A 14562-nucleotide genomic window follows, 5' to 3' on the forward strand; every position below is an offset into this window, starting at 1 on the left:
ATAATTGGGCTGTTGCTTACCTGGGAGTCAGTATTAAAGATGGAAAGTTGGTTGATGTATTGTTTTGTGATAAGTACATCAATAAACTAAAAAACATTATGTATTATAAAAGGAAGTAAAGACAGCTGGCCTAAGTACTCTTTTTTAAAGTTTCTGAATGTTATTTGCAGTAAAACATGGAACTTGATTTGTTATTTTTTTAGTAAATTATTATTTTTTAAATATCTTAGACCTTTTGTTGATGTTTATTTAATCAGAAAAATATGGGTAATTGATTGGTCCATAATTATTATTTAGTTTTTTATTAGGTTTAATTATGAAAACCAGTAACTTTAATACTTATCAGTACTGCAATAACAAAAGGTCTCTGTGTAAATGACTGAAGTATGGACAAAACTTATAAATATTGAAATATGTAGCAGTAGCAACAGTATTAATGCAATAACAACATGTATTAGGTGTGGTATGATATTGTTTACTATAACTACATCATATGAGCAAAGTAGTAGATAACATTAAGAAAACAAAAGTTTAAAAATAACTTGATACGTGATGTTAATTATGTTAAATATGTATTAAAATCATTTAGTTTTGCTTATTTAAAAATACTATTTACTTTTTAAAGAAATTTCAACGGATATTATCTTATGACAACCATCATATTAAAACAATTAAATAACCACAAAACACGTATAAATATCTGTTTTGTCATGAGTGTTGTAATTAGGTGAACTGCTTTTCACAGAAAATAAGTTTTCATACAAGAACCTACTTTATGTTAACAAGAAGTATAAAGACAGTGTTAAGATTTAAGAATTTTTAATAAGTATGCAGTTTGATATGCAGAAAGTAAGAATATTTTCTATATTTTTAATAGATTTAAAAGTGGGAAATAACATTTATAACTGAAAGTCTATATTCTAAGCTGTAATTGAATTCCAAGTAGTATTTGACCAGTTTTTGCAAAAGTTTCTGTGTTTTCCGTTCCACATATTTATTGAATTTATAACAAAAATTGGTTGATTAATTAAAAAAGCATGAAAAACCAGTAACAACTGAAAACACTATCATTAAAAAGGAATGCTAAAAAACCACACAAAAATCCTATTACACAAAGTTGCAGAATAAGTTATGAAATAACTTACTTAGTAATATTTTGTAAGGTTTTTTCAAAGCTCTGTTACAACAGCTTTTGTCATTGTATAATTTTACAAAATAAAAGTTAAAAAATAGCAGTTCTTGATTTTAGAAACCATGAACAAAACCCTAACCAAGTCCAATTTGACACAAACACAAAAGCTTATTTAATTTTCCATGAGTATAATTCCAAGTTTCATTTAACATAAGATTTAAGACAAGTTTTGCCATTGAAAAATGTAACACAAACACAAAAGCTTATTTAATTTTCCATGAGTATAATTCCAAGTTTCATTTAACATAAGATTTAAGACAAGTTTTGCCATTGAAAAATGTAAAAAATAAAATATAATAAACAGCTAAAAAGCCCAAAACTAGTGATATTTCTTTCACTAAATCAAAAACAGTTTCTGTAAATTACGTTGAACAAGTATCAGTTGACATCAGTGTTTTGTCATTGAAAATGTAAAAATGAAAAACCAAAACCTAGCGTTATTGAAGAATATAAATTTACAAAAATTTCTGTAATTTTCCATTACATTCATGTTACATAAAGTTCTGTAAAAGTTATAACACGTTGAAATAAAGTTGAGTAAAATTTCAGTTGACATCAGTGTTTTGTCATTGAAAATGTAAAAATAAAATATAAAAATCAACAAAAAAAACCCAAACCAAAGATAGCAAAAACACTTTATGTAATTTTCCACTTTTCTTAAGTTACAATAAGTTCTGTAAAAGCTGTAACACGTTGAAGTTTAGTTGAGCAAAGTTTCAGTTAACATCAGTGTTTTGTCATTGGAAATGAAGAATAAAAAACCAAAACAGTATAAATAATATTAAAAAATAATAAGTAATAGTATTCCAAAATAGTATTCCAGAAAATAAATTAACAAAAAGTTCTGTAATATTCCATTACACAAAGTTACAAAGTTCTGTAAATTACGTTGACTAAAGTTTCAGTTGACATCAGTGTTTTGTCATTGAAAATGTAGGCGTAACAAAGTTGTATGTAGCAAAATTGTAACCATGTGTGTGTGTGAAACGTCACCTCAGTAACTAAACAAATAATCTGTGTTTTGTTTGGTTTTAGCTTATAACATGTGAAGTGATGTCAAATATACCTGTTTAAAAGTTGTTGTTTTAAAAGTTTGATGAAACTAGAATTTGTTAATTTGCTGTAAATTTGCTTAAATTTTTTGAATATTATATTTAAACTTTGTTTTAGGAACTATCTGTTGCTTTTATTTAGTTCAACTGCTTAAACATATTGGTGTTACTAAATACAATAATTGTTAAAAAGTTTTCATTAACTTTAGTTCATTAATAAAATGGAACTTTTCAATTTGTTGTGTCTAAATTATGCAATATGCCACTTAATACATTTAATAATTACAGTTTAATTAAGACCTTTAAATGTAGTTTATAGGAACAAAAATTAAGTATTTTAAGCATAAACAGTATTGAATTCGAATGATCATAAAGTAAAGATTATTTAGACATAAATATCGTTTACCTGTGTTTTGTAATTGTTCGTATACAAGTTTCCCGGAGAGTAGTTTTATAATCCTGTAAGGTGTTTTTTTATAATATTTACTTTTCAAAGTACAGGCCAATAAGTTCCCATTAGAAACAAGTAGCAACGCGTTTAAGTTCAGTTATACGCGTTATGCATCTCAGTACTATATTTATTAATATTTTTAAAGCTTTTCTGATTTCAGAATTTCAAGTTTGAACCATAATTTTGTGCTAAAGCAGATATTTGTTTACTAATTTAACACTTGAAAAAGCCAAGTCGTTCGCCTTCTTAATTATTAAACAAATATCAAGTTTATAAACACGTTTTTTGTTGACATTTTGAAACATTTCAGGTTTTTTGTTGACATTTGCTATTGAAATGCTTCAGGTTTTTTTTTGTGTGAAACTTTTTATTTTTGTAAGCCTGTTTAGTTTCACTTGAAACATCAAAGGCTTTTAAAACTTTATTCTCAATTTTTTTATGCAATTTCGTTTGCATAGAGATCTTTAGTTCCTTAAGTTTACAAGTAGTAAAAAAATAAAATGCTAATTACATTAGTTTATATAAATGTATCTAAACAAGTGAATGTAAATAAAAAAGATGAATTGTTCTAGTTAAGTGTAAAAATATGTTAACGTAATGAATTATATTATGGTTTATTTTAATTCAAACATAAAATAAATAAAATACAAATAACAGTCGACATAAACCACTTAACAACCATTTAAGTTTTATTATTGGTTCTACGTCAAACAAAAAGTTATATACCTAAATATGTGTTTTGTTAATAATTTACAACTAAATTTACTTCAGTTATACTATATTATAGTTTTTATTGAAACGTAAGTTTATTTAATTATATATTTTATTTGATTAATAATTTTTTACAGCAACGTCTACCTTCCATCTGCTGACGTCATCCGTGAAGAAGTTACGTCACAAAATGTAGTCACTATGACGTACGACGGCTCCCTGGTTGCCAAGCAACAGATACCCGATGACGACGGTTGCCATGTGAACAGGGGTTTGCAGGAAACCATGGATACCTGCATTCACACCCAGTTTTATAATATTAATTACAATGGTGAGAAATTAACTAAATTAAACTAATAATTAATTTGTTTGATGTAAGAATTATATTACTATTAGTCAGTTATAAAATTTTAATACTGAATTTTATCTTATCTGCTTAAAAGAATTTTTGTTAAAAATTTTACTTATAACATTTAAATATTTATATAAATGTTATTTAAAAGCACTTAATTAAAAACTAAATAATTCCTCAAACTATCCTTGAATCTGAATTAAGTTAAACAATTTAGTTTGTCCCAATACGCCGTATAAATTAAATAAAGTTAGTTAATTTTAAGTTAACGAACACGAGTACATAAATGTGTATATTTATAATAAATAATATAATTTAATACAATTTATAATAAATATTATTTTCTCCAGCCACCTGTATTACTTATATGTTTTACTTATAACATTTAAATAATTATTCAAAGGTCATTAAAAGTACTTAATTTAAAACTAAACAGTTTATTTAACTATCTCTGAATCTGTATTTAAGTTAAACCATAAAATTAATTTGAGTCAGTTAACAAACGATTACATAAATGTTTATTTATAATAAATATAATTTTCATATTCAAATAATAAGTATTATTCTCCCCAGCCACCTGTATGATGCATTCATACAGCGAATGGGCAGTGAAGGCCTCGTTGCTGCCAGACAACGTCAACAAGGAGACGAAAATGTTCGAAATTTCCAACTTGGAAATATTGAGGGGCGTTAAGAAAGCAACTGGTCTCTTCTACCTCAAGTTTGTGTTTGTTTGTTTTACAGTTTTATAGTGTAATTGATTTTATGTTGAGACTGCAAGTTTATAACAAACAAAATACTTGTTTGCTAATATAACACGCTCAGTTTAAAAACTTAACTAAGATAGGAGTTAAACATTTTAAATTATATTTTTCCTCAGTTATAAAGTCATTTTTATAACCTATAAACACTCCCTCCAATAAGACTAAACACAAAAAGTCACAGATACCCAAATCAGGAACATTATTGAAAGTTATGTAATAAACGGTACAATCTTTATTTTCCACATGTAATTATTAATTTTTTCAAACAGCCCATCAGACACGCTTCAGATCCCCGTGGTGAAGAACTCCGGGGACCGGGTCATACTGAGGGACAGGGTCATAAAAGCCTTTCACGAGAACCCGGACACCCATTGCGTGCTAGTTGCCGGGCACGGGGCTTTTGTGTGGGGAAAAACCGTGAAAGAACTGCAATCACTGTTAGTTTGCATGTATTTATGTATTTATATGGTGTATTTAATATTTATTAGTGGTGGGTAGAATATTAGATATAATTAAAATTAGTTAGTATGCTAGTAAATTATTAAATTTTTGTATACCAATACAAGTAATAATGTAAATAATTTGTCTGTATTTTTTATATGGTGTATTATTATGTTTGCAGCAGGGTGGTGTATACCAGGATAATTTAATTTATCAATTTAATTTATTAATCGAATTATTGATAATATGGTGTATTAATATATATTAGTGGTGGGTAGTAGAATACTGGTGATTTATTAAAAATAGTTAGTATGCTAGTAAAATATTAAATTTTTATAGTATTTATTATGTTTACAGTAGGGTGGCATGGACCAGGGTTTTTAAATTAAACTGTTTTATTTGTTGTTATGTATTAGCGGTATATAGTAGAATATTAGTAATTATTTAAAACTAGTTAATTTCACTAGTTGCTAAATATATATATATATGTATATATATATCCTTGAATTTATAAAATATTTTATATTAACCAAAGGAATAATTAATTTATGTATATTAATTTAAATTCGTACTTAAATGTTTAGTCTAAAAAAGAAATTATATAAATAAGAGAAAAAAGTAACATTTTAAATTTCAATGTCATATAAGTTTGTTCAGTATGTAAATGTCACTACGTAATATTTGACCGCAATAAATGATAAAATTAACTTTTTTCATATGATAGAATTTCCAATATTTAAGAAATTTATATACTGGATAAAATTAAATTTAAACTATTAAATAACATAGTTGAGAAAGTCAAACAAGTATCATTATAAAAAATTCCATACAAAATTATGTATTTCATATTTTTACGTCTGTATATGTTAGTAAATGTTTTGTAGTGTTTTGACCTTTAATTAGACTTAACTCTTAACAAATTGTATATGAAGTACACTAATAAACTTAAATAGTATTCATCTAATAAAACAACAAAACATTTATTAATCATAAAACTAAACAGTTATTTAATTAACCTAAAAATAACAAGCTTGTACCATAAAGTAATAGCTTGTTGGTGTAATTTGTAATTTAACCTTTTGGTTATTAACTTAATTAATTTATGGACAGTTTGTTTTTATTAACAAATATTACTAAAGACTAGTTACTTTTTATTACTGTTAGATTGTACAATACACATAATATCCATTCAATTAACCTTAACATAATTAATAAGCTCGTAACTTCTGGTGTTTAACATTCGACATTCACTAACATTCGACAACTAACCTTGACACCAGGGCCGACACTTTCCACCACGTTTTCAAAATGGCATGCGATATTAGGAGGCTGAAAATTGAAGTGGAGGAAATTAAACAATACTAACAAGGAAAAACACTAACAAAGCTGGCTGCTGATACTAACTTTAAAACAATGTCGGATATTTACCAAGTCGAAGCTTCAATTTTGCGTTATTGCTGCTAAACAAAATTTCCCGCGTTTTTTCCCGCGCTTTTTGATTGGAACAAGGGCGACTAGTGCTTTTTTTCGCGCGGAAATAAAACCTAACAGTTTCTTCAATTGTACTCGAAACATTCTCTATTTTCTTTCTTTTTCGTATTTCTTTCTTATCGAGATCATGTTGGTTTTTATTTATCTTTTTTTTTTACCAATTATGCCAATGAGTTGACTTATCAAAAAAAAAAAAGTAATAAGGTAAAAAGGCGCAATAAGTAGTTTTGGCCGTTTTAAAATTAAAAAAAAGTAAAAACAATAAAAAAAAACTCTGTGTTTTAAAATTTATCACATGCTCATTGTAATTAAGATAAGTTTAAATGAGTCTAGAAAAATGAAGTATTTTGGTAAAGTTATTGTCCTTAATAAAAAGGGCCACATGAATTATACTAAACCCAAAAATAATTTCTTGCTTTTTTATGAATTTATTTTAAAAGCCTTAACTCTCAAATTTATTTTTAATAACAATTTAAAATTGTGGCTGTGATTATCTGAATACGTTTTCCAATAAATTAGTTTCTTCTTTTATGTTAATGAGAATTTCCGTACTTTAAGTAAGTTTATAGCCTCCACTACATGTGTATACGTTTTAAAACTAACACTCTTACTAACATTTAGGTTTAATATGAAGGCATTTTTCCTTGTTTACTATTTAAAAAACGACTTACAAATATCGTCGACTATAGTTGGTACGCGCAAGTTTAAAAAATCTCTTTAAATCTTTCAACATAAATACCTCTACTTTTAGACGCTCACTTATTTTTAGGTTGTACTAAAATAAGAGCAGTTTTTTGATCCATAGTAAGAATATGGATATTTTCTTAATAGTAAAAGTTTAATATTTTAGGCCCAAGTTGAAAAAAGTAAAAAATACTAGAAACACAAAGTTTTGGTACCATTTTAAAAATTTTTAAGTGAAAGTTTTTATTGGGATATTTTGACCCATAGTTGAAATTTTTAAAGAAAATGCAAAAAGTTTGAACATAATTGTTGTAAAATTTAAGGTTCCTCTTTGCATTTTTGATTTAAAGATAAGTATTGTATTAAATTGAAGCCTTAGTTGAAAAATTAAAAAACTCTCATTTAAAATAATTGGTGTACTTCTGGGAGTTTTGCGTAAATAGTTTTTTTGAGTTTATAGTATACTTTTTACGTTATCTAACACTTGTTAAATGTTTTTTAAATTTCCTCCTATTTAATAAACATACCAAATATTTTAGATTAATTTTTGGTTTTTGGTAAGGCTCTACACTTAATTTTCATCAAAACTTTTAAATGAATTTTTAAATTTCTTAAGCTGTTTGCCTTCGAAAATTTTTAAGAATAGATTATGATGAATTATTACCTTGGGTATAAATTGAATGAAATAAATTTTTTCTTAACTAATATAATTGTAAAGTCAGCAGCAAGTTTTGATGTTTGAAAAAGTCTTGAATCTTACAATGTTTTAAAATAAAGAAAATAATGCAGATTTTTGCAGTTAGCTTTTTTCCGTGGCAAATAAAAATTTTACCTATTTATTGTCTGTTAGTTCTCTATACGGAATTTGACTTTAACATTCTTGTCTTAAATATCCGTTTATAAACATCTGTTTTTCTTTTTTATAGAATAAATTATACCTGGAATAAAATTGTTGTGTTGTTGTATAAATACAAGTAAAAGTTATATATTATGTTTGATTTAAAAAATTGTGGTGGTCTTACTAAATGAAATAATAAGAATAAAATAGAATTAAAAGAAATAGTTGGGTTAAAACCAAACGTATAATTTTATAGTAGGTATATATATATATAAATGTATTCAAAGTAAAAATGTTTAGCACAATTATTTTTAAAGTAATTCGAGTTCAGTGTCAGAAATTTCTAACTTTTTTGACCATTAAATTTTGCTTTAAATTTCTATTTACAGAAGAACTCGAATAAACAAAGTAAATAATGATTAAATAAAAGAGCTAATTGTTTATAGCAACCTTTTTAAAAGTTTTATTTATTAGAAGTATAAATAAATTTACAATGTTTTATGTACTCCTACAATTTAGACATAATATCTACTACTAAGTATTTTACAACTGTAATTTTTTTATGATTGAAAATAATAATTTCAATTGAAAATAACTTTAGACCTAATATTTCAAAATATACTGTTTTATTACTAAATCTTTTCTTTAGAAGTAAATTATGAATAAATATTATTAATAAAGCAAATTATAAGTATGCATATTATATAATCAGCGGTTTTATTTTAGTACAACATTTTCTATGCCTGACCTGTAAAATAAGTCTTCGCCGGCTGTGTATTTTCAAAAAGTACTATTCAAGATCTATTTAAACAAAATTGTAATGCAGTAATTGTTTTATAGGTACTACCAAATTGATAAGACAAATTAAGAGCATAATTTCTAGGAAGCACACTTTTAAAACCTCTATTTTTTGGTTTGGTAAGGTTTTTCAAATAAAAAATACGATGTAGACTTTTGTCTGATATTTGTTGTACCCATATTTTAAGTTTCATAGATAACCAATAATTAAATTAACTAACCCAAAGTTAATTGTAATTTTTACATAAAAGGTACAATTTAAATAACTTGGAAATATATCTGTAAGTTCACTTAGTCTTTACCTGTATTGTAGTAACTTTATTAAGTTATATTTGACAATTTAAAAAGAAATGTTACATTACCTTAAATCTACTTAACAGCAGTGTATTTAAGTGATTTTGATCTTATCAGGGTTGCCACAAAACCTGGAATTTGACAATTTGGTTTTGAAAAAGAATCACTAAAAAACCTGAACTTTAACATGTTAAGTAGTAAAATATTGATTTGACACAAAATATCTATCATATAGATATTTTTTTGTCATCATCAAATTTGTTATTTTAAAATAGAAATCAAAGTAGCTTAACAGTATCTTTTCAATGTTCTTTTAATACTTTAAACAGTTTCAAACTTAACTTTAAAGTAAAAATAGATCTAAAAATTTGTACTTTAAAAAACCTGGAAGAAAATTCTCAAAAAGAAGTGGTAACGTTGTTTTATGAGGCTCACAGAGAATCTCACAGTATTTAAAGCTTTACAGCGTAGTTTATGAAAATTACAGCTACTCGCAAAGACTTCCAATAAAACTTGCTTTATATAATATTAGCCCAAGATTTACTTCAGACATTAAAATTGTAAGTAGAGGTTGTTAACGCTGTATCAGTACTATTGTTTCGAAGTAATCTTGTGACCAACTTTTCAAAGAACTTAGCTCGGAACAGTTTTGAAATACAAGTGAAAATAATAAAAAAAGCGATACTGTATTCTTTTACAAATTTAAAACTATTTATAAGACAACTTTTTTTCTTAGTTGAATTTTTACTAAAGTTGAAAAATAAAAACACGCAAAAAGGTCCAAATTTCTAAAGAAAAAGATATATAAAAAGACATTAGCCATCCTGTAGATTGGTAAAAATAAGACTTCTATGTATTTTAAATAAATCTTTTGGAATTAACCAACAAACGGTAGCTTTAGTACATATAAACTAAAACCGTAAAGTTAGATCTCAACAGCGGTTTCTTGCAACTATTCCTGCTAGATAAGTTATATTGGTCGTATTGTTGTTGTTCGTTGTGTAGTAACGTTCATTATTTAATAAATAAGTTAAGGTTTGTTAAGAATATTTAAAAAATAATTGTTAGGTAACTAAATGTGGGAAAATTTTCTACAAAATGGGCCAGAAATCAAGTATAAACTTCTGTTAAAGTATCAAAAATGAGATTTTTTTCTTACTACCAAGTTATAGCTTAAGAATAAGTATACAATAATCTGCCACGGTAGAATTGGTATTTTAAGTTTTTTCAAAAAAATGTAAACTGAATTAGAAAACATAACCACCCTGTAATAAATCAAACTATAATCAGTTTGTTAGGATTTTTTATGCACGTCAGTTTGATTTAGTCTAAATTAAAAGAATTTTTTAGTTAGACTATTGTAATTTCCAGTTTTACAAAACTACAATGTTTTTATAAATTATAAAAAAAATTCCTAGGATAAGTTAAATAATAACAAAATATTCTATTAATTTCCTTTAAAAAAAGGTTTTAAATATAGTTTTATATAAGTTTTTATATTATTTAGAACATAAAAAAAGTATTTCTTTTTTCAATTTAGTTAAGATAAACAGTTTAAATATCTTTTTAAAACTCTAAAAAAAACCATTATCCAAGCTAATGCATTTAAAAACTAAAAAAAATATATATTTAAAGTTATTTCATTTGTTCATAGTTATCCTGTAATATTCTGATTGATATATTTTTTTAACGTAAAAAACATCGCAAGTTTATTATTTCAACATACTTTTATGAACAAATAAATCTGTTTTATACAAACAATGTCTGACTAAGTAACGTAAAGACTTTAACACAACATACAGCAAAAAAACGTTTTAGAAAACATTTGTTTTAATTGAAAAATTATTGTCAACCCCAAATTTAATCAGTAAGTAACATTAAACTATTTTTAGTATTTTGAGTATATATAATAAATACTTAGTTTTAAATAGAAAAATTTAAGTTGAGGAGAACCAAATAGATGTTTATGTTACTTCATAAAATATTTCCTTCAATTCATTTTTATCAAGATCAAAAAACAATTTGTTTTTTCCATTACCAGCTTTTGTTTATTTGCTTTAAAATGAATTAGCTTCTAAGGAATCGAAAAGCTGCTCGCAAAGCGCTCAAAAAGTTTCGTCTAAGGACCTGGTGCACGAAAAACTTTTTGGTTATCGGGTTGTATACCTCTTAAAAATACACCTTCTCGAATGATACAGCTTAATGTCTTGCCCAGGACTTTAGTCTTTTGAGTAACACAAACTTTTAACAATCTTAATTCATACTTCATTACTTGCAATAAAACCTCCTAATACAAACAGCTTATTTTTCTTAAAAACCGACTTGTGACAACTTTTTACTTCAACCATATTTGACATGTATGTCCAATAATCAGCACGTGGTCTAGTCATATATCTCAACAGTTTCATATTTAAAATAATACCCACCAAATACTATATTTTTATCTTCAAATACTGCAGCAGATGCAAAGTATTTTACCTCATTCAAGCAACCAATTACTTTCCAATTATTAAATTTGGTTTTAAATTCAACGCACAAATTCGTAATAGCTTCTAACATTCCTATTGTCAAATAAAGTTTTATCCATAAAAGAACAGCAACAAATTTGTTCTACTATAAATCACATCACCTACAATTTTCTATTTTTAGTAACAATTAAAATCTTTCCAACTGACTTAGTAAATATATAGTTTACGTTAGCAACTTTATAACCACAAAATGAAAGTCAGTCTTTAATGCAAACTATTTCAGAAACTTGTCTGCCTTCTTTTAATTACGGAAATTGTTTAAATTAGAAAAACTGCTACTTGAATAGTAAAAATATTATTAACAGAAACATAAATAGAAGAATACAGACTTCCTCAAATAGAAATATAGTTTGGCTACAATACCTACTTGTAACATTAGATTGTTGGAGTTGTTTTGTGTTTTACTATTCAATAAACTTCTAGTTAAACCAACACTCTTCGTTCGTAGTAAAGCAAGGTTTTTTCAATTTACAAAATTAATTAAACGATAAAAAAACGCTCAAAATATTAGGTCCTAAGACCTGGTGCACGAAGAACCTTACGGTTATCGAGTCGCACACCACGGATACCTTTTAATGTCTTGTCCAGGATAAGACATTAAAATTTTTAATAAATTATTAAAATTAAGTCCAAAGCAGGAAATAAAAACAAAGTAAGATGGACTTTCAATGAAAAGTTTTTCGTGTATTTGTAAGGATTAAGTAAGACTTTTACGGCACAACCATTTACTTGCTAATTTTAATACTTGAAGTTTTGAATCTATGTATAACTCACAACTTGCCGATATATTTCTGGGAGATAAGAAGTCTAATCTATAAAACTCTTTTGAATCAGCAACAACTGTAAAAAAACGCTCTAAATTCAAAAGTGGCAGCTATTTCAAATTTGAGCTCCTAAAACTTTGTGAGAAAGAAAATATTGTAACAGTGTTGCTAACACTTATATCATTTTCTGTTTGTTCGCACAACTCGTTTTCTATATTTTTGTTCAATGAAATCTTGTTGTTTAACAAATAGTTCATAAGTTTGTTTTTAGAAAATCTCATGCTATCTGAAAATAATATCAATAAAGTTTCAGACTTTTGTATCAATTATAAGTTTTTTTTAGAATTTATTTCTTTTTAAAGCAGTGTATTTTCTTAATCATAATATTTTTGGTTGTTTAATTTAGAAAACTACAACTGTTTACCAGTAAGAAAATTCAGCAACGTTTAGCTTTATAAAAATATTCTGTGTTTGAAATAAAACACATATTATGTGATTGTATACAATTGTAACATAAACCAAACCTTGTTATTATTGGCAATGTAAAAATTTTCCTCACGTGTTTAATTAAACTAACATGAAAACTTTTATACAAAAGAAACTAAAAACAAAGAACTAATAAAAAAATATCAGTTATTTTGTCTATATAATAGAGAAATAACTCATTGGTATTTAGATAAATTACTTAGTTTTTCAGTTCCAGTTGAAATAGTTTAATTAAAAGTAAAACTTAAATAAAAAAATCATATTTGAAATAAACTAATAGCAGACGTCAAAAATCATTTTACAACTTGTCAAAACAACAAATTATAAAACTACGGTTTTTCTAATGTTGTAAAATAGAAACAATATGCGATTTGCTCAATAGTTTCCTATTTAACAATGAAACCTTTTGAAATGTAAAATCATTCAAAAATAAAATTAAAAAAGACTTTTAATTGGCTAATTTAAACAATTTTTTTTTTGTTTCAATTGTGCTTGCTTTGAAATTATTAAATTTGTATACCTTGTACATTTTTTTACAATAAAACTTTTAAAACTACGTCATTTTTGCATAAAATAGAAAGTTTTAATGATTTGTATTTTTTTTTGCAAAAAAAAGTTATAAAACTACGTAGTTTTTGCAACAATACTTGACAAATTTACTTGACAGCAAATATTCAACAGTCAGGTATAAATTTTAATTTAATTATTTTAAAAGAAATACTTTTTTAATTGCTTTTTTATTACGTTTATTCAAGTCTTTTCAAGGGTTGCACAGGAAATAGGAAACCAGTCAAAAGACGCCCTTGTTACGGTGTCAAAATTACTTTAAAATATTTAATTTAATAAACTTAACTGACTAGTTCAGTTTTTATACTATTTATTCATTTCATAACAAACAAAAATAAAGTCCAAGCATATTTAATAAACCTTTTTTATTGATTTTGTTAAATGATAAATGTTATGAAAAAAGTATAACAAGTAGTTATATAAATTCAAAAAATAGAGTTATGCATAATAAAAAAAGGTGCTCCCGGTGAGGCTCGAACTCACAACCTCCGCATTTCTCCGATACTATCTTATAAGTACGGCGCGCTAACCGATTGCGCCACGGGAGCTACGCCAGTATTGCTGTATTTTAGATTATAAACTTAAGCTTTTTAAGTAGTGTAAACATAACTAAATCTACTTTTGATTGTTTACTTAGTACTTGCTTATCTGTGTTGAAAATAAAACAATAAATTTGAATTCTAATGGTTAAAATATTTTAGTTTTATTTAATTGATTTATTTAGTTAATTTTTAGTTAGCTACTTGAACTTTTTATATATTTTAGTTTGTGTATTTTTACATTTAGGCATAAAGACTTTAATTAATTTATAATTCAATATTTTCTTGTCAAGAGTTAAAGCTTATGTGTAAAGCTATGCAACTTAAAACTTTAAAAAAAAATTCTAAATACTTGTCAAATATATAAAGTTTTTAATCAATATGATCATAAGAATTATATAACAGAAAAAACTAGCTGAGTGGAATAGAGCCTACTAGAAGGGCCTTAAAACTTTATTGCAAAATGTAAAGTTTAATATAAACAGTAAATATGTTTCATATAGCTTCGTGGTATGATCTTCAGCTGTTTATATTTAAAATTTATAACATTAGTATGTATACAAATTATACAAAAAAAAAAATTATGACGTAAAAATTAAGTTTTGTACTG

At 25.5% G+C, this 14562-nt stretch overlaps 1 protein-coding gene and 1 non-coding gene across 3 annotated transcripts in view; one reads left to right on the forward strand and one right to left on the reverse strand.

Moving 5' to 3' along the window:
- LOC145834137 (uncharacterized) overlaps positions 1 to 7410 on the forward strand; it is a 33425-nt gene extending 26015 nt beyond the window's left edge. For both annotated transcript variants that reach the window (XM_082941495.1, XM_082941496.1), the window contains exons 15-18: positions 3544 to 3737; positions 4332 to 4479; positions 4792 to 4959; positions 6244 to 7410. In XM_082941495.1, the coding sequence (XP_082797621.1) occupies positions 3544 to 3737; positions 4332 to 4479; positions 4792 to 4959; positions 6244 to 6328 (595 nt within the window). In that variant the 3' untranslated portion in view covers positions 6329 to 7410. The remainder of the gene's footprint in view (positions 1 to 3543; positions 3738 to 4331; positions 4480 to 4791; positions 4960 to 6243) is intronic.
- Positions 7411 to 13871: 6461 nt separating this feature from the next.
- Trnai-uau (transfer RNA isoleucine (anticodon UAU)) lies at positions 13872 to 13961 on the reverse strand. Its single transcript is given in 2 exon segments — positions 13872 to 13907; positions 13924 to 13961. It is a non-coding gene; the product is annotated as a tRNA-Ile (tRNA).
- Positions 13962 to 14562: the final 601 nt, after the last annotated feature.

This window comes from Thalia democratica, chromosome 4, assembly GCF_965202585.1.
Source record: "Thalia democratica chromosome 4, ktThaDemo2.hap1.1, whole genome shotgun sequence".
Classification (NCBI taxonomy): domain Eukaryota; kingdom Metazoa; phylum Chordata; class Thaliacea; order Salpida; family Salpidae; genus Thalia; species Thalia democratica.